The sequence below is a fragment of the Archocentrus centrarchus genome, chromosome 8 (genome assembly GCF_007364275.1).
Source record: "Archocentrus centrarchus isolate MPI-CPG fArcCen1 chromosome 8, fArcCen1, whole genome shotgun sequence".
Taxonomy (NCBI): Eukaryota; Metazoa; Chordata; class Actinopteri; order Cichliformes; family Cichlidae; genus Archocentrus; species Archocentrus centrarchus.
Genome location: NC_044353.1, coordinates 9,481,443 through 9,507,861, shown reverse-complemented (window position 1 = coordinate 9,507,861; position 26,419 = coordinate 9,481,443). Strand labels below are relative to the sequence as shown.

Genomic DNA, 26,419 nt, shown 5'->3' with positions numbered 1-26,419 from the left:
TGTGAATTTCCTGATCCACCACATCCCAAAGGTGCTCTATTGGATCGAGCTCTGGTGACTGTGGAGGTCATTACTGTCATGTTCAAGAAACCAGTTTGAGATGAAGCAGCCATTAAAAGATGGATACACGGTGGTTATAAAGAGATGGACGTGGTCAACAGCAATACTCAGGTAGGCTGTGGCATTTAAATGATGCACAGTTGGTACTAAGGGACCTAAAGTGTGCCAAGAAATTACTCCCTTAACCATCACACCAGCAGCAGCAGCAGCTTGAACCCCTGATACAAGGCAGGATGGATCCATGTTTTCATGTGGTTTAATCCAAAATCTCACCCTACTATCTGAATATTACAGCTGAAATAAAGACTCATCAAACCAGACAATGTTTTTCCAATCTTTTGTGCAAACTGTAGCCTCAGTTTCCTGTTCTGAACTGACGGGAGTGGCACCCGGTGTGGTCCTTCTGCTGTAGCCCATCTGCTTCAAGGTTTGATGTGTTGTGCATTCAGAGATGCTCTTCTGCACACCTTGGAGGTAACAAGTGGTTATTTGAGTTACTGTTGTCTTCCTATCAGCTCAAAGCAGTCTAGCCATTCTCCTCTGACATCAGAAAGGTATTTTTGCCCAGAGAACTGTCTCTCACTGGTTTTTCGGACCATTCTCTGTAAACTGTAGAGTTAGCAGTTTCTAAAATACTCAGACCATGCCTGTCTGCCACCAACAACCGTGCTGCATTCAAAGCCACATAAATGACCTTTCTTCCCCATTCTGATGCTCATTTTAAGCTTCAGCAGGTCATGTTGATCATGTCTATGCGCCAAAATGCACTGTGTTACTGCCATGTTATTTGTGTTAACAAACATTTGAACAAAAAAACTAGTAAAGACCATATTAGTAAAAAAAATAATAATTTTTAAAAAGCAAGAGATAAGAGACAAGCTGCAGCTCTCCCCTCTTTGTCCCCTCAGTTTATTTTCTCTTTATGGTACTCACCTGAGGCACTAGAGGGAGCTAGAGTCCTGCACTCACAGCTTAGAGAAGACGCACAAGTGCAGTTTCCTCTCAGTCTGCTTGAATTGTACTATTTTAAAAGGTCATTTAGTGGTTTAAATGTTTTTTTTTGTTTTGTTTTTTTTTGGTCCAGTGATGGCAGAAATATGTTTTCTACCACAGCCTGTTGGCAACCAGTCTGGTCCTTTCATTTACTGGAGACAGAACATTTTGACATTAAGCTGTTCAAAATGCTGTTGTCAATGTTTAATAATACATATTTGTACACAAATTGTCCATTTGTTGCCATTTTCTTGCTGCATGTACACTGCTTACACTCACACAGGCCATTGTTAGAGGTGGTGTCAAGCTGAGGATTCTGTATTCAGAAACCTGCACGAAACTCATCTGATTGATTTCCTGTAAGTAAAGGATTAAGAAGCCGAGTTTTTCTGGGGATGCAGACATTTGATCACCATAGTCCAAACCACTGGGACATGATGCAGTGAACAACTTCAGTAAAATGACATGTGTCTTAGAAAAGGCTCCACCTACTGCCTACCTAACAATGTTTCATGTAAACTGCTTCAGCGTAAAGACTCATCGAGTTCCTGTTTTGCAGCACACGCTCTCTTAGCTGTGCAGTCGGAGGGTCTATTTTTGAAAAGCACCAACACAGGAGGATGTGGTCTCTGTATTGTTTCCCTTCGTTGGCGTTTCTCAGTTGTGGTACATCTGGGATGATCTAGGACACAGATTACAGGATTCATTGGTAAGAGTTATCTCTCTTAATTTAGGTCTTTAAAATATTTATGCTTCAGCATGCATGTGCATGACACATGTGTGTGTGTGTGTGTGTGTGTGTGTGTGTGTGTGTGTCAGGTTGACTGTTGTGTGTATATGACATCTCCTTTTGGAATAAGCATCTACCACCCAGCTTACAACAGATCAAACTGCAAACTATAATTCAGCCTCTGCAGATTTCCTGTTCCCCTTCTTTTGCTGAAAGCTGATGTAAATGTAATCAGGCTTTCACACCGTGAAATACATTTCATTGGCTTAATGTGCAGTGATCCTATTGTGTCAAGTGATCCTTGCCCCCCAGCAAACATTGGTAATTTTGCATTGTGGCACATCAAGATTACATGGCAGGCCTGAACAATATAGCCCAACAGCACACAATGGATTAACACCTGCTTCCTCAGTAGACAATTGACAGACTTGCGTGCTGCAGCAGGACATGCCAGGTAGCCGCTGCAAACAAACACTTGCAACATATCCTTGTTGGTCATGTGCTTTGTGCACATGTAGTTATTTTGTGCTTTGCTGCTTTGGATTTGAAGCTCATTCTACTATTACAAAGCCACAGCATGGCTACGCGTCATTGTCAGTGTCATTAACTATCGCATGTTATGCTTTAACTGCTGTTTGTTGTGTCCTCTATTACAGTAATTTCCGAGTAGAGGATCTGTTTCTGTGCGTGCGATCATGTACACAAACACATTACAATAATTGAACCTATAAGGAAATGGGCAAACAGCAAAAATACAGTAAGCAGCTGAAAGCTCTAGTTCTGCTGGTGACTTTGGTGAAAGGTTAGTTGAGTTTATCTGACTGTGGCAGCAGAGCTTGAACATAAAATTTCAGTGTCACCACTATGTTGCAATACGGTGCATACCATCTATTTCACCCCATGTCATGTCTAACAGCAACAGTTCAGTTCAAAAAAAAGAAAGAAAAAAAGCTTCAGCTGAGCTCTTTATATTCATGCCCAGCAACATATTTTTATTCCTGCATATTTCACAATTCAAAATAATCCCTATTTAGTTTATACTGTGTCTAAGTGCAGCCCCTCAGTTCACCCTCGGCCTAACACAAGCTCTTTAAGCTCAGTGTCTTTTGATTCTCACAAATAAGTTTTAACAGTAGGTGGGCAGGGCTTTTGTTCCTGAGATAACATATAAGGGATATCCATTCTTACTGATATCATACAGAGCCAAAAGGGGGAAAAAGTGCTGGAAAACAAGTGTTTTGATCAGTGTGCAGCCTGAAAGCTTTCCACTCACATTACTTTAGTAGGGTGCGCTTAATGTGAGCATCCGCTATTGTGACAGTGTATACAAATTATACAAGAAGCATAATAGGTCCCCTTTAATTTACACTGCTTGCCTCAGAAGGGCTTTTCCTGTTTTGGTTGGCTCAGATGGCCTTATTTCTCCAGATACAGCTTCCTTAAAAAAAACATACCGGGGAAATATTCCTTCTCATCCATTTTGGGGGCTGAATTTGAGTTTGAGTAAACCTTACAACAAACATGTCTCAGGAGAGTCTGTTTACGCTGTTATCTCTTTCACTGTGCGGTTTTTGTTGCAACTAAATGTATAAACGGCCTAACCACAGGTGCAATGTGATCTGTAGTAAGCAAATTCCAGCAGTTCTTTCTTTGTTGTCCAACTGTTTTGACTTTAAAATAACGCATTTGCTCGATTCGAGACGAATGAGGCTCAGATGGGAAGTTGTCCATTTGTAAGAGTCATTTCCAACTTGCTTGTGAGTCATATGAAATCTGGTGTCACCAGCTGATTTTAAGAATGAAAAAGTAGAAGTTGTTGCGGCTGTTTTCCACCACCTCACCTCCGGTCCACTCACGCAGTCTGTGACTCACTGGCATTAGTAGGAAGTGCCAGTCTACTGTGTTTTCTGCCCTGCTGTGGACACTTGTTGGACACTTGCTGTCTGCCTGTGAGAGCAGGTCTTACTCTGGAAAGGAAAAACAATGATTATAAAGTGTGGACAACATCAGTAGCAGGAACAGGAGCGACTGAAGAGACAAGAAAGCATCAAAGGGTATAATTCTTGCTTTTATTTTTGGAGATTCCTGTTGGCCTAACTTCTGTTATTTGTCTGTGGATGCCTCGGCAGAAGATGATAGAGACGCTGGATCAGAGCTCGTGCACTGAGGATCGGATCCATCATGTCCTCGAGCGCTGCCTCAGTGACCTGGGGATCGACACTCCCGACACACAACTCTGGAAAGGTAGGACTCGAAACCAAAGCTGCTTTTAATGGTAATATTTCACTGACCTAACAAACCAGTGTGGGGGAAAATTACATGTTAAAACTAGTGATGAAAAACTGTAAAATGATTTAAAATAGCCTGGGCCAAATGTTCTTTTGAGTAGTTTTACACTCTTGCATGTCCAACGAATTAGGAATGTACAGAAAAAAAAATGGGAATTGAAAGTGGTGACACACAGAATGAGCAAATAACATGTTATGCAAGATTGCTTTTAAAATATCAAACAAAAAAAAAGAGCACTTCATTCAAAAAACGAGGCAGTAAGTGAAAGTGGTGTTACCATCTTCTTTTTAATGAGCATCTTCATGGCTATAAGTGGAGTGCCTACGCAGTCTGTTTACTGATTGTCATCACAGCGAAACCTAAAAGGAGAAATAAGCAGCTCTGTTCAGGTTTGTTTTTGTCTGCCTGACTAGCTGGACTGTGCTTAAACCGCTGGTGTTTGGAGGAACTTGTAAAGAGAGATCCACACAACTTCCTCATCCTCCTACAGAAAATACTGAGGAAAACAAATGAGGTGAAAAGATGAAACACTAACATCCATTTCTACACTGTTTATTGCCACAGGAGGAATGGCAGTGGTTTCAATACAAGGTTGTTCTTCCTCTACAGGTGCTGGATGAGTGTCAGTATGAACTGGTGGTGCCGCTCACTCTTCTGTTCTCCTCCACCCTCCTGAAAGTGAGTCTGTACTTACTGATCAGTGCAGAAACAAGAATAACCTCTCCCCTCTTCAGTTGCACTATTAAAAAAAAATGCACCTCAGCACTTATCAGCTTTATTCTCTGCCTCTTGCAGGCTCCTTATGTGCCAACAGACTGCGGCGTGCTGCAGGAGGCCTACCTGTTGTTCCATAGTTTCTTGGCCTGGCCCGAGCCGTGCAGTTCTGCCGCTAAACGTCTGCTAAATATCATCCAGCAGGAGCTCCGAGCACCAGGTTGCACTGAAACTAATATGCACAGCACTGAAATATGAAAGATATACATAATTTGACTCCTGAAATAGTTCAAGTGAATAGATACACAGCTGAAGTAGTAGTAACTAACTAAATAACACTTGCTAACTAAATAAGCAAGTGTTTATGCAATAACAGTGAGCATCTGAGTTTCCTAAAGACGCCAGTTTAATGGAAACAAGAGAAGAAGAAGGATGGTTTACTGTTCTCACAGAGACGGTTCTACCCTTTTATCAGAGAAGAAGAAAACCAATTAAGTTAAAAGGAAACAGCTAAGAGATGAACGTGAACTCAAAGCTGTTGGTAAATGTTTGTAAATGAAAGTAATGACAAAACTGTTTAAATGGTTAATCAAACCAGTTTAAAGTAGTTAATAGAGCCAAATAGAGTTTAAAACCATATGAACTGACTTGGAGCCTGACTGGTGTGGACAATAAAGGCTAACTGAGTTTATTTGGTGGAGCTGTAGTGACACACAAACATGTAGGAACAACTGGTTTGGCTGATTACCCTGTGACCACATGGAGGCAGTGTTTACCTGATAAAATATATGTTTATATTCATACTGTATATCACTATATTTTACCTTTCTCTTATTTTTGCTGTAGGTATTTCATTTCAAAGACTGGTGAGGACAGAGCAGGGTATTTCACATGGGATTCACTGCTCTAAAACCATGTAAGTCCATTAAAATTGTCATGATTACATAATATAAATGGATACATTCCTGTGCATCCTGAACATATGTGTTTGTGGGTGTAAATGCATGTAGAACGGTGCTGTTGGTGAGCCCAGATGATGACGTTCCTCCAGAGGTCGAGTCTGTCTCTGAGCAGCTGAGTGCTTTCCACCATTCCAGCAGAGACGTCACCATCACTCTGATCCTGCACAGCTTTCAGGCAGCTCTGGGTACCAAACATGACCTGCAGGAACTCTGCAAAGCCCTGCAGGTGACTCACCACTGACATTTTTTGTAAATGTGCATCTTCTTCACTACTTTTTTCCCCCTAAAGCTATCTTCTTTTTTTTTTTATTGCTCCTTTTAGAGTAAGCAGTCTGAAGAGCTGGAGCAGATCCTGAAGGCACTGACTGAAAGTATGGAGATGGCAGCCTCTGCAGCAGATCTTAAATCAGCTAGAGAGGGTCTCCTCCAAAGCATGGAGAGGCTCCGTGAAAGTCTTGCTGTGCCTGCTCCTGCTGATGACTGCACAGACACTGGTAGGACAGAGAATATCACACGGAGATAGTTAAACGTATGAACTGCTGCCCTTTATAAAGAATATGTATCAAAATGGCTCTTTAATCTCAGTATTTCTTCTTCTCATCAGGGGCTGCTGAGATTTTCATGTTGCCCTTCCCGAAATGCCACAAATGCCTCTGGGAAAATGAAAACTTTGGTAATAGTTTCAATTTAAGCACATTTCAAAAATAAAGCTCCCTCATCGAGTATAAAATCAAACCTCTTTGTACTCCTGCTGTGCAGCCATGTTTTGTCCAGCATTAATCGTGCTCTTTGCATCCATGCAGATGTTCTGAAACACATCCTTGGAGCTGATTATGGCATGGATTCAACAGATTGTTTCCATAAAACTGGACTGGACGATGATGAAAATAACGACACTAGCCTGGATGAGGAAGACGAACTGGAAGGAAACAAAGAGGATCACGAGTTTCAAAGCCATCGCATCTCCACTGCATCCTCGTCCTCCAGGGACTCCGGCTACTCTCTCTCCTCCAGCTGGTCGGTGCCATCTGGTTCATCAGGTGTGGAATCAGGTGAGGAGACAACGCAGGAGGACATAGAGGAAGGACAAGGCAGCCAGCCAAAACCTAGAAAGAAACCCAAGAAGAAGTCCAGATCCCTCCTCGGCTTCTCGTTGCTTTTCAAGACCCCTCGCAGTCCTAAGGTTTGCCGCCGTGTCCAGAGCATGGCCTACCACAGCGAAATCAGCAAAGACTTTCAAAAAACTAGATCACAGCTCAAACAGGCTCATCCTCTCCATGCGTCCCCTGCTCCCTTAGATCCTCTTTCCCCACAGAAGCATTTGTGCATCCGCAGGAGGCCGATCCTGAGCTGCAGTGAGGAGGATCTGGTAGAAGTGCCTACCCTTGTCAAAGTGGTGGTGTTTGGAGGTGACAGAGAGGCTGGGAGGCTGGCCAGAGCCTACAGTGACCTGCAGCAGAAAGAGAGTAAATGTCCCCAACTGACCAAGATGTGCAAACTGCAGTTTTACTTTGTTCCCACCAAAAGGAGAGCTGGAAGTCCAGGAGGAGGGCACACACCAACTGAAGAACGGATAGCAGTTTTAACCAAAACCGCTACCTCTGTGGTGAGAACATGTACCACGTTTCCATCTCAGTTCATCTTGTCTGTTACCTCCATAGGTTCATAGAGAGCATGGCACCACTTTTTAGTATCGTTTAGTAATTTTTAATACAACTTTTACTTTGCCAGGCTCTGCAAAACACTCCCTTCCTGGTACATTAAAAAACCGCTTTCTCTCCTAAACTTAAAGATTTAAACATCAAATTTGTAGACTGTACATAAAAGATGGATGTAGCCAGTGAAATTTCACTTACTGGTTTGTCAGTTTGAAGCCTTGATCTCAGTATTTTGGCTGTTTCCAGCTTCCAGCTTTTTTGTTTTGTTTGGTTTTTAAACCACACTTTACAAAACCATCTTGGTCGCAACTTGAGAACCTTGTCATAGCAACACTTCAAAACATAATCTGCTTTTTATCATTAGCTTTTCTCTAAATGGGACGATATCAACATTGTGCTGTGTTAAATATAACTTCAAGATAGTGACCAAGACCATAAAATCACCAAGTAATGATCATTACATAGACTTCTAAATGACAGAGGAGTGGGCCCCCTGCTGGCGGTTAGAACTATTTCACACAATTATCAAACTTTTCTTTGAGCAGGGGTAAATGACTGACTTTGGAATAATAAAATCTGCAATTTCAGATGTCGATAAGTCATAAAAATATTTCTGTACATTAAGCAAAAGCACTAGTCAGTGAGTTATTAGTGCTAAAAATTTAATTAATAACAAAATCCTTCCTTTAAAAAAAAATTAAGCATTTGTGGGTTTCTTTAGAGTTTTGTTTTCCACAACCTGGCAATCCAGAATTTTTCTCTTTATTAGTACATAACAGACATACACACTTAATAGCCACTTTATTAGGTGCACCTTGGTAGTACTGGGTTAGACTCATTTTGTCTTCAGAACTGCAATAATTCTTATAGAGTTCATAGATTCAATGCAGTGATGGAAATATTTCTCAGAGATTTTGGTCCATGTTGACATGATAGCATCACAGAGTTGCTGCAGATTTGTCAGCTTCTCATCCATAATGAGAATCTCCTCTTCCACCACATCCCAAAGGTGCTTTATTGGATTGAGATCTGGTGACTGTGGAGGCCATTTGAGTACAATGAACTTCTTGTCATATTCAAGAAACCAGTTTGAGATGATTTGAGCTTTGTGATATAGTGCATTATCCTGCTGGAAGCAGCCATCATGGTGATAAAGGGATGGATTTGCTCAGCAAAAATACTTTGCCAAGAACATTTCTCCCACACCATTACACCACCACCAGAATTGTTGACACTAAGCAGGATGGGTCCATGCTTTCATGTTGTTTACACCAAATCAGTCCCTATCATCTGAATGTTGCAGCAAAAATTGAGACTTTTCAGTTCAATTCAATTCAATTCAATTTATATAGCACCAAATCACAACAAGCAGTCGCCTCAAGGTGCTTTATATTGTAGGTAAAGACCCTACAATAATTACACTTGGCGACAGTGGGAAGGAAAAACTCCCTTTTAACAGGAAGAAACCTCCGGCAGAATCCAGGCTCAGGGAGGGGCAGTCATCTGCCATGACTGGTTGGGGGTGAGGGGAGAGAGACAGGACAAAAGACAGACTGTGGAAGAGAGCCAGAGATTAATAATAGCTAATGATTAAATACAGAGTGGGGTATAAACAGAGTAAAAAGAGGTGAATGAAAAGAAGCAAACATGCATCTGTAAACCCTAGAGATGGTTGTGTGGGAAAATCCCAGCAGATCAACAGTTTCTGAAATACTCAGACCAGCCAGTCTGGCACTAACAACCGTGGCACATTCAGAGTCACTTAAATATCATTTCTTCCTCATTCTGATGCTCAGTTTGAACTTCCGTAGGTCATCTTGACCCTGTTTACATTCCTGCGTTGCTGCCTTGTGATTGCTTGATTAGATAGTTGCATTAATGAGCAGATAAACATGTGTACCTAATAAAGTGGCCAGTGAGTGTATAGTATTGACACATGTCTGTGGCACTCCTAAAGCTGTGATTTACAGTTTTTTTGTTTTGTTTTTTTTTCAGTTGTAATATGATACAATTTTTTAAAAGTATTATAATATAATAGCCATGTTTTTATGGACATGTTAACAGTTTGGACAATGAAATGTTGTTAATTAAATTGAACTGATTCGAGTATTAATACCTTACTTTTTATGCAGGATTCAAATGGCCCTGTACTGGATGACAGTACAACTGATATAGCCCTCATGATGGGTATAATGGATCCCTGGTATGAACGAAATGTCCTCAGCCTGCTCAGCTTGTCCTCTGACGTGCTCTGTCAGGTATATGTTACACAGCCATCATCACCTTTCAGTGGTTCTTTCAGTACACGGTGTGAGTCTGTAAAGCAAGAAACACAATGTTAGGGCAAAAAAGTAGATGAGGTTCTGCAATCACTGCAAATTGACGTTGAATTAGGAGGATTTTTTGAAATCATCTCATGTGAGCTGACTCAGTTTTATGGCGACTTTTCAGTGTTTCAGTGTGAAATTCAAGCTAAAAATATCTGACCTTCTCAGCTCTCATTATGTACACCTTATACCATGTGCCAGTTTGGCAGAGCTACTTTACTGATAAAGCATGCTTAAGATCATCAAGTCCTGTTTGCACGTTCTGTCAACATAACAGCAGATATTCTCTGAAATGTAAATGACTCAGGCAGCCTCTAAGGATGACGCCGTCTCACACAGCAACGGCAGCGTGGAGCAGCTTCCCCTGCTGGCTGACTTGGTGCTTTATTACTGCAGACATGCAGACCAGCCTGTTCTGGTGCAGCTTTACCAGGTTGAGGTCAGAGGAGCACCACACACACACACACACACACACACGCACGCACACATGTGTGCAGGACACAGTAACCATCACTTAATGTTCACTGGCTGATAAAACTGAATATTTCTGTTCCTTCCTCCACACAGCTCACCCTGGTTGGAGGAGAGAGGAGAAGGGAAGTGTTTATTCAGTCTCTGGAGCTCGGACACACCGCTGGAATCAGAGCTGTGAAGGCCATGGGTGAGTCACACTCTAAAAGACGTCATCAGACAACAGCAACACCATTCAGGTGAACACACGCATTCGCGCATATTGTCTAATTTGTCTTGTGTTCTTTCTAAAGGTGCTGCCAGCAAAAGGTTCGGAATTGATGAAGAGCGAGAGGCTGTCCCTTTAACGCTGAGCGCTGCATACAACAAGGTAGTGTTGCTACACACTGATTTCCTGCAATGCTAATAGGATGACATATTTAAGGTGACAGACAGACATATTTCTTAAATCTGTGACTCGGCTACAGGTGGCAATTAGTGGGAGGAGCCAGTGTATCCAGACAGAAATAGTCTGCACATCGATTAATCTCCACAAACAGTGCAGGACACCCCAGGAGCTCGGTGTGTGTGTGATTCCCAGTTCTATTTTGTTTTTGTCTTACATATTCATTGTTTTCCTTCAAGCTAAGCAAATCAAATATTGTCTGTCCAGATTCAACGGACAGTCTGCAGATGACGATGACAGAAGTCCTGAAGAGGCAGTGCTCCAAGTCCAAAAAGGGCTACAAGCAGGTGAAGGTGATATTAAACCTAATGTTGTTCTCGCTCTCCCTTTGAAACATCCAGTCCTCACACTTCTCCTCCCTCTGCAGCACATTTCAGTATCAGAAGCGAAGGTGGACAAGCTGCAAGTGGAATGCAGAGATGCTGGGACAACTTTTGCTGTGTGTCTGGATCAGGATGAAAAGAAGTTTATCCAAAGTGTCACCAGGTAACACAAAGCATCATCTCCCAGTTTGATGAAAGAATCCGGTTTGATCAAACGAGGGAAGCAGAAAGTGTTACTGCTGTTTTTGAAGGAAAAAAACACTCAGATGCTTGACTGAAATAAAAATACAGAAATATTAGCAGCAAAAGTACCACAAATATTTGTTAAAATGGAAAATTACTGAGGTGCTGATCCTTGATAATTATAGCTCATAAATAATGAAAAACATATAATATTTCAACTCAGTCTTTGGTTTACCTTGATGGGCAAAGAAAACTCAACTGCAAATTTAAATGTGTGCAATGTGTGAATTACTCGAAATTGAGTGCGTGATTGTATCATTAACAAAACCTTTAAGGGAATTTTGCACAATAAATCAAAAATGCAGAATAAACATGAGGCCAGCAGTTTCCACTGCTCCTCCAAAAAGTGACTCATAACCTGAGTGTGCGCGCAGACTCACGCTGTGCTGCTCTGTCTCGCCTGCAGGTGTGAGGTGTCTCTGTGCTGCAAAGCAGGAAGCGGCTTGGACTGGAGGACCTACAAGCCACTGCTAGGCCAAGTTCAGCCTCTGCACCCGTCCTACTGCTCCATGCTCTGCCTCCCCATCACCTCATTCTCTGCCTCATATCCGTGATGCACTCGATGCAACGCTAAAAAAGAAAAAAATAGTGGAAGTCATTATAATGCTGGAATGTTTAAACCAAAAGAATCAGGACACGGACGCTGCACAGCTGGAGAAAATAAACAGACTAAAACAGTGACATTTTTTTCAGGTGTGCCGTCTAATTTAGGTTAAGGTGTGCCACACTGTTTAGTGAGGAAGTGTACGCGTGCTTTTTGACTGACACAAGAACACTCACTGTGTTTGAAGGAATGTGGGTGTACCTGTTGGCTTGTTGGGGGTTTCACAGGTTCTTCTCTCAATAAAATATGTAAGTTATCTGCTGTCAGTAATTTAAAACTGATTACTTGAGTACTACTGTGTACATTTTTGATCCATGACAGTCAATAATAATGTGTAATAAAGTAAGCTATTTATTTTGATGGGTTTTTTTTATATCTTCCAGAACATTTTGATTTTATAAGTCACCCAACTAAAATAAAGTCATACTACATTCAGTTCTGTTTGGAGAGTATTTTATTTCCTCCTCTCTATTAATCACACCCTGTCAAGCATACTTTAGATTGCAATGTGATGATATCTTCATTATTACATGTCAGTAACAGGAAGCAGAGGGGAATCTTCAGGAGGAAACAGTTTTCATAGTTACTCGTAAACACTTGCCCGGACAGCAGCTTTCACGGTGAGTTGTGGAGAAATTCAGGCCACACAGAGAGTAATTTATTTGACCGAATGATAAATCTAACAGCGTTTTGTTAATGTGATGTGTTTATAGCTCAGCCAGCCTTCAGACATCAAAGCAGACAGGGCAGTTCTTTTACCTGCTGTTGAATGTACTCAGTTCTATTTTGAACTTCAGGGACTAATGGAGCTAAGTCAGTGCTGAAGTTTTCCTCCGAGGAGAGCACTTTTCATGGTTTGTTCTGGTCTGAGTCACCTGTGCTAGAATTAACACTCCTGAAGAGTGATTCTGAAGAGCGGAAAAGATGGTCGATCCCACAGGTATGGAGGTTCCTTTCCTCTTAGGTAGCTTGTTTTTCTAGTTAAAGCTCCATGCTTGGAGTCTGCAGAATGCAAACATTGCTGAGTGTGTGTGTGTGTGTGTGTGTGTGTGTGTGTGTGTGTGTGTGTGTGTGTGTGTGTGTGTGTGTGTGTGTGTGTGTTTATTTAACAGCCGAAGAGACTCTCTCCTCCACGTTCGAATCCAGCCTCTGCGATGATGTCCAGGATCTTTTCAACGACATGAACAGCCAGAAAGGTAGCTACTGATACAAGCCAGGATGGGTCCATACTTTCATGTTGTTTATGCCAAATGTGGCAGCAGAAATCAAAGCTCATCAGACCAGGCCATGTTTTTCCAATCCTGTGCAAACTGTAGCCTCAGTTTCCTCTTCTCAGCTAACAGAAGTGGCACCCGTTGTGGTATTCTGCTGCTGTGGCCCATCTGCTCCAAGGTTTGATGTGTTGTGCATACAGAGATGATCTTCTGCATACCTTGGAAGTAAACCCTAGAGATGGTTGTGTGAGAAAATCCCAGCAGATAACCATTTACTGAAATACTCTGTCCAGCCCGTTTGACCAGACCACCTTTCTTCCCCAATCTTTCATCCAAATCTCAGCAAGAAAAATTCAAAAACTTTTCACACACAGTAGGATTTGGTCATAGTCACGCTTATTTGCGATAACGCAAGCAAATGTGTGCCTGGGTGGCTTAGCGGTGAAGCCGGCAACCACATACATATGCAACCGTTGCGGTGCGATCGGTGCGGGCGGCGCGGGTTCGAGTCCCAGCCTGTCGCCAATTTGCCTGCATGTCTTCCCCCGTATCTTTCTCCCATTTCCTGTCTCCCTCCACTGATGATAAAAGCCGCTGTGGCCAAAAATGCAAAAATAAATAATGCAAGCAAACTACTGTCTGTCTGCTGTGCAGGAATGCTAGCATGGAGCCTCCAAAGGAAGGTAGAAGACAATCCTTCCTGCAGTGTTTCATTAATCCCAATTCTGGTCAAAAAGCTGGAGGAGATGCTAACAAAGGTTTCTAAGGTTTGTTCTCCATCTCCACTTTCAAAGCTTGAAAATGCACCCAGACATGCAAAAGCTTGTGCATTTTTTTTTCAGTTTTGTTATTAAAGTTTGTTTTGTTTTTTAAATTCTGCCTGAAAAAGTGCAAAGTGAATGAAAGCACAGATTTGTGTGTTTTGTTTTGTTTTGTTTTTTTGCTGATGGATGCAGAGCCATGAGAAAGAAACCTACATGCCTATCATCCCAGTGCTGCACACTCTCTACTATGTGGTCATTCAGGTAAGACATGCCCGAGTGACTCAAAGGAGAAAATATGAAAAAGGGCTCCAGCAGCAGAGAGGTTTGTTTGAGGCTGTAAATAGTGTACAGACACAGGCTAACAGGCTTCTGTATTTCCATATCCAGTCGGGTGTTACGCTTCATAAAAGCCTTTATCAGAACTTGTATGAGTGTTTGGTGAAACTGCTGATCCTGCCGTCGCCGTACTCCACTGTGGCTCTGCACACTCTGAGGAGCATCAAGATGGAAATGACTGCACCAGGTATATCGCATATCATCACACATTTATCTTGAAAACTGAAATTAGCCCCCACTCTCACCACACGAACCCTTTCCCTCAACAGGATCTCTGTATCTGAAGAGAGTCATTGCAGAGCAAAATATGAAGAATGAGCATTTTGCCATGCGGGAAAAGTAGGCATAACATATTGAGAGACCTCCAGTCTGTATTAAAATGACCTTTAGACTATATGTCACAACACTATTGTCTCCTGCTGTCCTCTTTGCTTGTGTCCTCCAGAGTGTTTGTGCTTGCAGACCCAGCTGTGTTTTCTGCTCCACTGGAAGCTACAGTTAAAGCGTACCTGAACGTGGCGAGCTGGCTCAGAAACACACAAACTATGGAGAAAACTGTGCTTTTCCATGTGCTACAGACGGGGTTAGAAATGACCTGCCAAAGCTCCAGACTGGCTCAAGCTCTTGAGGTAAACTCAGAGCTGTGAAGCTGTATTATTAAACAAAGAATCAGCAGTGATCCCCAGAAAATGAATCCCAATAAGTTCCATGATCAGATGCACTATATGTATAAGATAGATGTAGCCACAGTGATGTCAAAGTTTCATTCTCAACAAATTACACAATACCTGGTGGTAAAGATTTCATTCATCAGGCTCTGATGCGTTCCCTTGATTTTCTTAAGCAGACATGATGACTTTCTTTTCTTGTCTTTTTTTTTTTTTGATCTGACCTTTTCAGGTTTTAGAGGACCATGTTGTGAAGGAATATTTCCAGGATGTGGTTCAAGCTGTGAACCAGTGTTTAAATGATGGTCCGGGTGGTCGTGGGCACTATCTGAACCAACTGAAGCAGATAAACAAAAGCATCCTGGCTGCCTCTAACAAAGGTTTGGGTGTAGTCTGTGATGGCATGTGTTATTATGAACAGTGATAAGAGTATTTTGATGGTATGTGGCACTTCATTTTCACCCATGTCTCACAGAAATCATAAATGGTGGTGAAGGCCCTGTGTACAGCACTACAATGCCTTTACCAGAGATTAAGTTCCTCACGTGGAAAGATGAAGCGATACTATGTGAGTCCATCAAACAAGCAGGATCTGATGCTTTACATTTATGATCTTACAAGGTTGCAGCTTTACTGGCATTAAATCTGTCTTTCCTGAAGGGGATCTGTTGGCAGAGTTCACCCTAAATTCTGGCTCAAAAAGGCTCTCAAGAGACAGTGGAATAATGAAAAATCTAAAGGTGCCTGACTCAGATGATACAAAGCAGCATCCTGACAGATCTCCAAAGCAACAAGAACGGAGAAATGCCTGGAGGAAAAGACAGTCTTTAGACCAGCTGTTTCTAATGACGGAGAAGATTGAAGTGGGTACTGGAAACGCCTCTCTACGAAAAGAGGAGCGAAGTTGCACGGCTCGAGTGGTGATAATGGGCAACGACTGTACGCTGGGAAGGCTCACCAGGGCTTATTATGCCATACGGTGAGGGTGTGTGCGTGTGTGCGTGTGTGTGTGTGTGTGTGTGTGTGCACACACTTTTAATTGAGCTTTCTCAAAATGTTTTTTTGTGCAGCGAGAAAGAGTCCAAACGTAATATGTTGACCAAGAAACTTGACCTGCAGTTGTACTACATCCCGGTCTCTGGTGTGGAGCCTTCACTGAGTTCACCTGTGAGTTGCACTGTCTCATTCAAAGCAGCACTGACAGGTGTGACTGCAGAAGACTACATAACTCTAATATTCCTCACAGGATGACAGCAGATTGTCTTTGGCCTCCTGTTTGGACAGAGTGGATCCATGGTACAGTGTCAACATTAGCAGTCTGGGAGCTGCAATCCCCACGCTACCTGAATTGGTAACCAGCTGCAGGAATTACATCTTATTAACTATAAATGCAGTTTATCTCATCCTGTCTACCCTTTGTACAGCCTCCTGTTTACAATAAACCATCAGAGCTGAGCCTTTACCTGTTGGACACCATGTGTTACTACCTGCGCTGCGGGACACAGCCAGTTAACCTCCCGGTCTATTCAGTTAAGGTACAGCAGAGCTATCATATGCAAGTATGTTGTGTTTTACATGTATGCAAATGTGGAATGCAAAGAGATGTTGGGTTTTTGTGTGTCAGCAGCGGCAGCTGAAATATCACATTACCGCAGGTGTAGCTCAGAATTCAGGTTAAAAAGAAAATAACAGTGTGTTTACATTGTATGTTAATTTTACTTAAAGCTGTACTAATCTATAATTCTATATATTACCTATGGTAATAGGTAGGCACTGTGTTGTGTTACATCTTCCTGTCTTCACTTACAGTGAACCAAAGATCACAGCCATTCAGAACTGGTTTTCAGCCTTGTCCCTTTCTCCAGATTCTCTGACTCTTCTGACACTAAATAATGTGATTTTTAATTAATTTGTATATAATTTTTTAAAGACTGTGTATTTCCTCATTTGTAAATGGGTTTAAATGCTTTCATGTTGTATTAATTTACAGTGTTATCTTTGGAAACTGTTTTTTAGGCGCTAGGATGAAACAAATCTGAGCTAAAATGAGAAGTCAGTATTGGACGTGATCCATTAGGTGGACTGAATCAGTATAAAAACGTTGAGCTCAGTAAATAATAACTTCATAAGCTTTTGGTGATGCACATATAAACTCACCGGCCACTTTATTTGGTACACTGCTCTGTGTCCCCTTTTGCTTTCAGAGCTGCCTTAATTCTTTGTGAAATAGAGTCAACAAGATGCTGAAGCATCCCTCAGCGATTTTGGTTTGTTGATGCAAGGCAAGATGGAGCCATGCGTTCATGTTGTTTACGCCAAATATTGAACCTACCATCTGAGTGTCGCAGCAGAAATCGAGACTCATCAGACCAGGAAACGTTTTCCCACTCTTTCAGTGTTTAATTTTGGTGAGCCTGTGTGAACTGTAGCCTCAGTTTCCTGTTCTGACAGGAGTGGCACCCAGTGTGGTCTTCAGTTGGTGTAGCCAAATACTCAGACCCTGCCGCGTCGCTTCTGATGCTCGGGTTCAACCTCAGCAGGTCTTCTTGATCGTGTCTACATGCCTAAATGCACTGAGTTGCTGCCACATGATTGGCTGATTAGATATTTGCATTAACGAGCAGTTGAACATGTGTGCCTAACAAAGTGGCCTGTGAGTGTATAAATGTCTTTCCAACTTGTTCACTGCTTCCAAGCTGATTAAAATGTCACAGCTTAATACTAACGACATTAATCTTTTTTTTTTTTTCTGGTTGAAACACAGCGCTCACATCAGTGAGGAGTCCGGCAGATGCTGTCAATCATTTATTCATGCTACACATGTAGTTTTTTGGTTTGATTAAATATACTGTGTTTAGATGACCCCTTGCAACTCTGATGCAACCTCAGTGGAGGAGCTGTTTGTGTCCCATCTGGAGGCCGACATCCCAGAGTTCAGACACCTTAAAGACCAGCATTTGAGTACGTCTGTCAATCTCTTTCAGTGCATGTGCAGATATTGACGTGATTGTGGTAACAAATGGTGACATGATCCAATTCGTCTTTGACAGAGGAACCCTCTGTGCGTCAAAAGAAGTCATCTGCGGAACTCTTTGGAGTGGTTCTCTCAGTCAGTTACACAAAGGTACACCCTTTATTTTTTTACACTCATTAACACTGTAATACGCTGACTCAGACTTGAACTGAACTGTGTTCTCAACAGACCTCGATGAGCAAAAGAAATGTTAAAGGAGAGGCGGCTATGACATGGCGTGTGGTGATTACATCAGAGCCAGCAGCTTCAGCGTCAGGTTTTTTGGTTGATCGCTTTATTTCAATGTGATACAATTTTTTTTTTTTTGAGAAAAAAAATTAATATTCTGTTTGTTTTATTTAGGGGAGAATTACCTGATAGCAAGATTTGACAGTTTGAACCCAGCATACAACACAGTAAGAAGGCATTCTCTTCTGCCTTGGCTTATTGGCTAATTATCTCATTATACACTATACTGACAAAAGTATTCACTCACCCATCCAAATCAGTGAATTCAGGTGTTCCAGTCACTTCCATGGCCACAGGTGTATAAACCAAGCACGTAGGCATGCAGACTGCTTCTACAAACATTTGTGAAAGAATGAGTCTCAGGAGCTCAGTGAATTCCAGTGTGGTACTGTGATAGGATGCTACCTGTGCAACAAGTCTAGATGTGAAATTTGATCACTACTATATTTTCCATAGTCACCTGTTGGTGAGATTATAACAAAGTGGAAGCAATTGGGAATGACAGCAACTCAGCCATGAAGTGGTAGGCTACATAAAATCACAGAGTGGGGTCAGTGGATGCTGACGTGCATAGTGAACAGAACTCGTCAACTTTCTGCATGTGGCCTTCAGATTAGCTAAAGAACAGTGCGTACAGAGCTTCATGGAATGAGTTTCCATGACTGAGCAGCTGCATCCAAGCCTTACATCACCAAGTGCAATGCAAAGCATCGGATGCAGTGGTGTAAAGCACCACGTCACTGGACTCTAGAGTAGTGGAGACGTGTTCTCTGGAGTGATGAATCACACTTCTCCATCTGATGGAGAAGTGTGATTCAGCACTCTGGGTGTCTGGGTATGGTTGCTGCCAGGAGAACAGTACTTGTCTGACTGCATTGTGCCAAGTGTAAAGTTTGGTGGAGGGGGGGATTATGGTGTGGGGGTGTTTTTCAGGAGTTGGGCTCAGCCCTTTAGTTCCAGTGAAAGGAACTCTCAATGCTTCAGCATACGAAGACATTTTGGACAATTTCATGCTCCCAACTTCGTGGGAACAGTTTGGGGATGGCCCCTTCCTGTTCCAACATGACTGCACACCAGTGCACAAAGCAGGTCCATAAAGACATGGATGAGTGAGTTTGGTGTGGAAGAACATGACTGGCCTGCACAGAGTCCTGACCTCAACCTGATAGAACACCTTTAGGATGAATTAGAGTGGAGACTGAGCCAGGCATCCTCATCTAACATCAGTGTCTGACCTCACAAATGTGCTTCTGTCACTCAAGTTTAATGTGCTTTGAGGTGACTGGTTGTTGTGATTTGGCACTATATAAATAAAACTCAACTGAATTGAATATGCCTGTGAAGGCAGATGAGCGAATACTTTTGTCAATATAGTATATACGATGCAGTTGTACTGTAACCAAATCTGAAGGCAACTGTCAAATGTTCTGAATTTTTAATGATAGAAAATCCAAACTCAAAACATCAGCATCAAGACAATGGAGCATCGAACACTGTGTGTGTGTCTGGACAAGGACCCTAGCAGGACATACACTGATATCCAAAGGTAACTGGAGAGCATTTTGAGAGCATTTCTGCTTCACTTTTACTTTCCACCCATTTTAAAAACTAACCCGCCCTATCATTCTTTCACAGAATAGAAATCTCTCCGTGCTTGGACCCAGGATGCAACATTCGATCCAGGCGCAGCATCGGCAACGAGCAAGAGCTGCCGTTTAACAAGTATCTGGACAAAGTCCTGTCAGTGCCAATCAACACCTTCTCTGGTGTGACCATCTGAGGGACATAAACTGCTTCATATGTACAGTCATCTGCAGGACATAATGTTACATTAACAAAATATCCATCCATCCATCCATCCATCCATCCATCCATCCATCCATCCATCCATCCATCCATCCACTTGATATTTTGGATTCAAATTCTCTTGCTAACTGAATTCTAAATAACCACAAATAATGTAATAAGAAAGAACAGTCAGTGGTGGACTAAGTACTGAGAGCCTTTATTTTAGAGGATCTCTCACTAACCACTCGAGCGACTGTGGCTCAGAAGGTGGAGCGGGTCATCTACCATTCTGAAGGTCAATTATTCGCTCCTCAGATTCCCCGCTCTGCATGTCGAAGTATCCTTGGACAGGATACTTAACCTCGAGTTGTCCCTGGCGCGTCCATCAGAGTGTGTGTGCAAATGTTAGACAAGGTGCTGAGGTATAAAGGGAAAACAGAACTACTGTGAATGGATGTGTGATTGGGTGGATGAGGATTGTAGGAAAAAGCACTTTGAGTGTTCAGTTAGAGTAGAAAAGTGCTGTGTATATATAAGTACCAGTCCATTTACCATTTGCTGTGCTTCAAAGGCACAGTACTACAAGAAATCAGATAAAAGTACATAGGTTTTACTAACAAAATATACTCAAAGTATCAACAGTGCTCTTTACATGCTGTTCTCTAATAAATTTCATATTTTATAAGCTAGCTGTGTGTTCTATATGTTACAAATCAGCAAAATGCTGTAAAACATTAAAATGATTCTTTCTGGCCTCCAGCAGAGGAGGTAAAAGTACCATTTGCCAGAGAGGTAAATATAAATCATAAACATATGTGACTTGATCCTATTGCTCTGTTTATAATATTTTATGTTAAAATTTTTTATGTCTCTAAATTTGAATCGCTCCATGAGGTACTGGAGAGTTTGATACTTTCTGGTTTGACAACACTTAGGATCCTTTAAGTGAAATCATGCATACTCATAAGACTTCATCCGTGATCCATCAGAACAAACACATAAGTTCTGTTGCACAAAAGAAAAGAAAGGCAGGGGGTTCATATCGCAGATCAGGGGTCATTTTATGGTAATGGTTCTTACTGAGGAGTTTCTTAACTGCATAATCACACTTTGCACTGAGGAGACAAAAATGAGAAACTAAACCACATGACCTGCTTTTATAACGTGTTTTGTAATAAATGCAGCCTCAGTATTTTAATTAGATATCAAAACAGAGTAGTTTGATCTCTCTGATCACATTGTAAAATGTGCCTGTCGGGGCTGTGATGATCCCCTGTGGCGCGCAGAGGCATCCACACCACTAGGAGGAGCTGTAGTAGTGGGAATTTGCATCTGCAGGTGTGAACTGGTGCCGCCGCTGCTGAGCGCATACCGGACTGCTACAGGTGTTCTGCGCTCAGACCGCCAAAGAGTCAAACCCGTGGGTGTGCTGTCGGAGTCACGGGTGGGAAATGATTGATAGGAGAGGATAAGGAACTTCAGGTGGACAGAAGTTTAAAGGTAATTGTTTTAACTTTTTCCCCCTCCTTCTGTAAAGTTGGCGTGACGTGGACTAATCCTCCACATCTTACGTACAGGTGCGTCCAGCCTGACAGGTGGTTTCCTGGCAGTTCCTTGTTTTTGTATTAGATTATTTCCGCAATGACAATGAAGGTGAAACCAGATACTTTAATATTGTCGGAGTTACAGCGAAATAAAAGAGGCTCAGCCCTGAACTCGTTTAATAAGGGACTCTGCCACAGCATTAAGAATATTTGTATTAAGAACAGAAATAAATCGCCTGGACACCTGAGGCAGTGTATTTTTATTTAACAACTCCATATCGCTAACATAATATGAACATAACTAACTGCCTTTAATATTTCTTTATTCCTTTTATAAGAAGCGTTTCTTATATAGGAATAAATTCCAACACTACGAGGTGTCGGAATTACTGTCATCAGGCCGTGCTTTATTTTTCAGTCCTTCTTTCAAAATGGTGAAAAGAAAAGTGGCATAGTCTGCCCTCAGAAGGTTTTCAATGGTTTTCTTTTCCTAATTTGATGCCATTTGTCAGCTGAATATCTTTAGCATTTGGACTTGTGGTGAACTTTGTTTTTGTTTTGTTTTTTTTAAAGGATAACTGAAGACGTCACACTGGGCTCAGGGAAGCAGGGATGCACCAGTTCTGGGCTTTGCCAGTAGCAGTAGGTCAGTAAAAAATAATTATGCCAACAGTCAATGCCAGTACTGTTTTCTGGCTGCTTGTATTGTTTTTGTTGTTATTTATTCCCAGTTTTGTGCCGGGGGATAAAAATCACTGAAGCATTTTAAGATTGCTCAGCTACAGCCACTGCCATCATTAAATCAACAACTCAATACTGGATTTTTGGGATGGATGTTTTTAGTTTTAAGCCTATACAGTTATGCAACCATTAACCCTCACATATAGCCTTTCTCATTTTTCTCCTTTGCTCTTTGCCAAAAATGCTTAGCTGACATGTAAACAAACAGTGTGATAGAGTTGGAAAAAGTGCATGAGGACAGAAGTATCTGTATTTACTTCCTTATATTTTCTGTCTGTGCCTCTTAGTTTGAAGCGCTCCAAGTGACACCAAGTAGGAGAGACTCTAAGCTGCTCGACCATGAAGAGGATCAAGCAGATTGACGTTAAGCAGGCCCTTGCTATGGCTGGCAGCTTTAACTTCCTGTGCTCCTGTGCTAAAGCGTGCCTGCTCCCCTTCCTCACTCTGTACTTCAGACAGCTGGGCCTGACTCCTGCCATGACAGGCATAGTCATGGGCACCAAGCACTTTATTACACTGGTGTGGAGCCCCGTGGTGAGTCTGCTCTCCAAACACTACAACAAGAGGCGAGTGGTGATCTGCGGCTCCGTTGTGTTTTCGGCAGCAGCCGCTCTGCTTCTCCTGCTCATCCCACCTGCAGATGTGCAAACACAGACTTGTAACACATCGGATTTGAGTGTCGGTCCAACCCAAAGTCCAGCTGATGAACTGCTTGTGAACAGCACCGGACCTACAGCATCACACCCGACAAGACCTCTTGTTTCCCAGTCATTTGTCACTTACCTTCATAACACACTCGCTGATACGAAATCTCCTGTTATTACAAGTGAAACTTCGCATCATCATCATCACAATCATACAACCAAATCCCCTCCTTATGTGTCACAAGAGAATGATTCGGTTTTGGTTAAGAACGGGTCCAGAGTGTTTTACACCAGCAGCTCTTTGGGAACTCCAGTGAGGAATAAGAGGTCTGAGCTGAGATCAGAGCAGCCCAAGGAGGAGAAAGAGGAGAGCAGTTTGGGCTTCCTGAGCAGCCTGAACACGATGGACGCTCAGCACCAACTCTTCTTCTTGATACTCATCATCATGTGTGTGTGGGAGGCTGTGTCAGCCCCTCTGGAGTGGAATGTAGATGATGGCCTGTATGAATATTTAGATTTCGCGGATGCCTCGGATCACTACGGCAGCACCAGGGTGTGGGGTGTACTCGGAGCAGCATGTGGGGTTGGGGGAACCGGGTTGCTGGTGAGCCAGTTGAGATGTCTCATAGCTGCTCAGACCCCCAGGAGTGTGGTGCATTTCTACTGCTATGCTGGCCTGGCATTTCTGGTTTTCCCCCTGGCTATTTCCCTCCCTCTTTACCTGAACAAGAAGCGAGACAGGACCAGCAGGCTCCTGAAAGCCCTGCAGCTGGTACGTGGCTCCCCCCGTGCTCTGCTCTGTGCCTTCACCACCCTGCTGGTTGGGGTAGCAAATTCGGCCGTGGATAACTTCCTCCTGTGGCAGATGCAGGATCACGGCAGCAGTGAACTGCATATGGGATTGTCTCTCGCCCTCGCTCTGCTCTCACAGGCCGCCTTCCCTCTGATGGCTGGGCGAGTCTCCAAACTGCTCAGCCCGGGAAGGATACTCGCAGTTGGGGCTGCGAGTCTCGGGCTACAGTGCTTCTACTACTCCTTCCTCTGGGGAGCGTGGGCTGCACTGCCTGCTCAGGTGTTGAATTGTTTCAGTAGCGGAGCCATCTGGTGGGCCGTGAAGCTCCAGTGCGAGGACGTTGCCACGCTGGCGGCTGAGAGGAGCGTCGGGAGGGTCTATTCCCTCTCTATTCATCTGGGTAGTGGACTGGGGAGCTTTGCCGGAGGGTTTGTGGCGCAAAGCATTGGGCTGACGTGGCTTTTCAGAGGAGTGGCGATGGGTCTGATAGTCTGGTCTGCATGCCTGCCTCTGCTCCAGTGGAAAGCCCCTCACCAGCGCAGGATTAACTATTCTCGCCTGTTAGCAGCTGACGCAAGTGAGGCCAGTGACTCAGAGTCTGAACAGGAAAGAGACTGGCTTGATAAAGCAATGGAAAATGACAGGAGTAACAACAACAATGAAAGGAGGGTAAACCACTAAATCACCCGCACTGCGAAAATACTAAAAGAAGCATAATGCAGTTTCATGAATAGAAGAAATTTACTGTCACAAAATGAATTCATCACATTTTTTCTATAATATGGAAATAGAAATCATCATTCCCCTCTAGCTCTGCAGCCTCGCTTAAAGACGTGCCACTCTTCAGATGATTGATTTCCCACCCTGACAGGTTTAATTACAATCAAAAGTGTTGACTTTACCCACTCATTACTTTTCCATCAGAATTAAATGTTATGCCATCCCATCTGTCCTTCCATTTTTATCAGTCTGCAAGTGTCAGCTGCACAGAAGAATTTAGGGCTTCGTCTCTGGGCCTCCTGAGCTTTGTCCTAATGTACATTTGCATAAGCAGTTATTGTTTTCTAAAGCAAACAAGGCAGCAGGATTATGGGTGAGCAAAGCAATTACTCAGTACCACCAGGCAGCTTAAACAGCCCAAGCTATTATTTGAATAGAAGTGGGAAGCTTCTCGAAAGGTGTGTAAACACAAGTCGTGTGCAGAAGGTGAGGACAAACTGTTGCACCACACCCAAACCCGCGGGTTATCTGCTGGTAAAATTGCCACTGGCTTCTGTCAGTTATCACCTTCGTGTTTCCTTCTGGGCTCTAAACTCTGAACTGATTAGCTGAAAGCTGAAAATCTTTGTTCGTGTGCTTGGAGTACATTCAAAATGTCTTGTGCAAAAATGACTTGAGTTGTGCAGCCGTTGAGTTATGCATACATATAGAAGCCACCTGTGTAAGAATATGTTTGATTTGTATTTGTGCTCATGTCATATTCTCTGTTGTCTGACCACGGCTCTACTCATAGGCCATTTATAAAAGATGGGTGTGGCCTGTAAAACCTTATCCCTGAATTCTTTGCAGTGACCAGCAGGGGGTGACTGCTCTGGTTTTAGAAAAAGGCCAGTTGTATAGATGTCTGTATGAAAGGCAACCTATTTCTCACCTCATTTACAGAAAGTGCTTTCCTTATGAGCCACTGGTCTTAGTTGCCCGTGTCACGTCTTCTCATTTTGTAAATTATGGTCCCATTTAAAGCAAAATAGACAATAAATCAGGGTATGCTTTAGACACGGCTTCCTTGTGACTGGTGAGTCTTTACCAGTGTGCAGAGTCCTCAAATTCCATCAGATTCAACTTGCTTAAGTTGGCTGTTCCCAGATTGCTGAAATCAAGGCTTTAAAAACCAGTGGGTGGGGTAACAGTGGCTACATCCATCTTTTGTATACAGTCTGTGGGAATACAATAGCTGGAAAAAATTGTCTCCAGTGGAATTTGTGAAGTGTGATGTTTTACCTTAAATTTTGTCTTGAATTTATAGTGGTTGGCACCTGGGTGGCTTAGTGGTGGAGCCGGCGACCACATGCACATGCTGCGTTGCAGTGCGGGCAGCGTGGGTTCAAGTCCCGGCCCATCGCCAATTTACTCATGTGTCTTCCCCTGTATCTTTCCCCCATTTCCTGTCTCTCTCCACTGCCCATAAAAGCTGCTGTGGCCAAATATGCAAAAAAAAAAAAAAAAAAAAAAAAAAAAAAATATATATATATATATATATATATATATATATGTAGTGCTAAATATTTAATATCTATGCAGTGAGGTGAAGATAATTGTCTTTTGCTTTGAGCAATATCAGAGCCCTGTGTTGCTTCCAACCAGTTGCAGACCTGGGTATGTGAAGTCTAAGCCAATTATGCCAAAAAAATTATTATAGCTGCAGATATTTTTTAATTGTATGTTATAGAAAGGATTGTTAAATATTTGAATATTCATACTACTACTTACTTTATATGATGTGAAAGCCAAAGAAAGCACTAAAAACTTGAATCTGCCACACATTATGAGCCAGTTTTGGAAACAGTATTCACACTGTGGGGCTTCCAAATGTTCTTCCCATGTCATATGACATGAATGATACTCATTTTTCCTTTATGTGCTTCTGGGTTTGTAGCAACAGTGTGAAATGTCTGGCTGGATTCCTGGCTGTGGGACATGGCTACCTATGGCACAGTGGCAGCTCCTGCATGCAGACGGATGCATGCCGCACTCCCCGAACATCTGGCTGCCGCCTCAAGGGCCTGGCTGCATGAAGCTGAGTTTTCTCCAGTTTGTTGAGAGCTCAACTCAGTGAGGCACAATGA

The 26,419-nt window shown here is 42.6% G+C and overlaps 3 protein-coding genes across 4 annotated transcripts; all 3 read left to right on the top strand.

Annotated features, from left to right (window-relative positions):
• The first annotated feature begins 1,624 nt into the window (after window positions 1-1,624).
• LOC115784320 (phosphoinositide 3-kinase regulatory subunit 5-like) lies at window positions 1,625-12,196 on the top strand. Of its 2 annotated transcripts, XM_030735503.1 has the most exons (18): window positions 1,625-1,762; window positions 3,913-4,027; window positions 4,486-4,586; window positions 4,682-4,750; window positions 4,868-5,006; window positions 5,633-5,702; window positions 5,797-5,974; window positions 6,071-6,242; window positions 6,353-6,421; window positions 6,552-7,354; window positions 9,539-9,664; window positions 10,041-10,172; window positions 10,301-10,394; window positions 10,498-10,574; window positions 10,672-10,765; window positions 10,857-10,936; window positions 11,017-11,135; window positions 11,622-12,196. In XM_030735503.1, the coding sequence occupies exons 2-18, from the start codon at window positions 3,916-3,918 to the stop codon at window positions 11,767-11,769; spliced, it is 2,583 nt and encodes an 860-aa protein (XP_030591363.1). In that variant the 5' UTR covers window positions 1,625-1,762; window positions 3,913-3,915; the 3' UTR covers window positions 11,770-12,196. The 2 variants fall into 2 exon arrangements, with proteins under 2 accessions (XP_030591363.1, XP_030591362.1); XM_030735502.1 differs by lacking the exon at window positions 1,625-1,762 and having other exon boundaries at window positions 3,712-4,027.
• A 441-nt stretch (window positions 12,197-12,637) lies between these two features.
• On the top strand, window positions 12,638-20,440 carry pik3r6b (phosphoinositide-3-kinase, regulatory subunit 6b). The gene is made up of 19 exons (XM_030735521.1): window positions 12,638-12,759; window positions 12,932-13,015; window positions 13,688-13,800; window positions 13,990-14,058; window positions 14,185-14,320; window positions 14,403-14,472; window positions 14,579-14,762; window positions 15,034-15,181; window positions 15,277-15,369; window positions 15,462-15,780; window positions 15,872-15,968; window positions 16,048-16,152; window positions 16,226-16,336; window positions 17,660-17,762; window positions 17,852-17,925; window positions 18,004-18,091; window positions 18,178-18,230; window positions 19,509-19,609; window positions 19,699-20,440. The coding sequence occupies exons 1-19, from the start codon at window positions 12,744-12,746 to the stop codon at window positions 19,841-19,843; spliced, it is 2,109 nt and encodes a 702-aa protein (XP_030591381.1). The 5' UTR covers window positions 12,638-12,743; the 3' UTR covers window positions 19,844-20,440.
• A 779-nt stretch (window positions 20,441-21,219) lies between these two features.
• mfsd6l (major facilitator superfamily domain containing 6-like) lies at window positions 21,220-25,632 on the top strand. The gene is made up of 3 exons (XM_030735540.1): window positions 21,220-21,351; window positions 21,969-22,041; window positions 22,424-25,632. The coding sequence occupies exon 3, from the start codon at window positions 22,476-22,478 to the stop codon at window positions 24,252-24,254; it is 1,779 nt and encodes a 592-aa protein (XP_030591400.1). The 5' UTR covers window positions 21,220-21,351; window positions 21,969-22,041; window positions 22,424-22,475; the 3' UTR covers window positions 24,255-25,632.
• Window positions 25,633-26,419: the final 787 nt, after the last annotated feature.

Coding starts and splice junctions, on each gene's coding strand:
- LOC115784320 (XM_030735502.1), top strand. CDS start 3,901: ATGCCTCGGCAGAAGATGATAGAGACGCTGGATCAGAGCTCGTGCACT. Junction 6,243..6,352: donor TGATGACTGCACAGACACTG/GTAGGACAGAGA, acceptor TCTTCTCATCAG/GGGCTGCTGAGATTTTCATG. Junction 10,937..11,016: donor CCAAAAAGGGCTACAAGCAG/GTGAAGGTGATA, acceptor CTCCCTCTGCAG/CACATTTCAGTATCAGAAGC.
- pik3r6b (XM_030735521.1), top strand. Junction 13,801..13,989: donor TGCTAACAAAGGTTTCTAAG/GTTTGTTCTCCA, acceptor TGATGGATGCAG/AGCCATGAGAAAGAAACCTA. Junction 15,370..15,461: donor GAAAGATGAAGCGATACTAT/GTGAGTCCATCA, acceptor TCTTTCCTGAAG/GGGATCTGTTGGCAGAGTTC.
- mfsd6l (XM_030735540.1), top strand. CDS start 22,476: ATGAAGAGGATCAAGCAGATTGACGTTAAGCAGGCCCTTGCTATGGCT.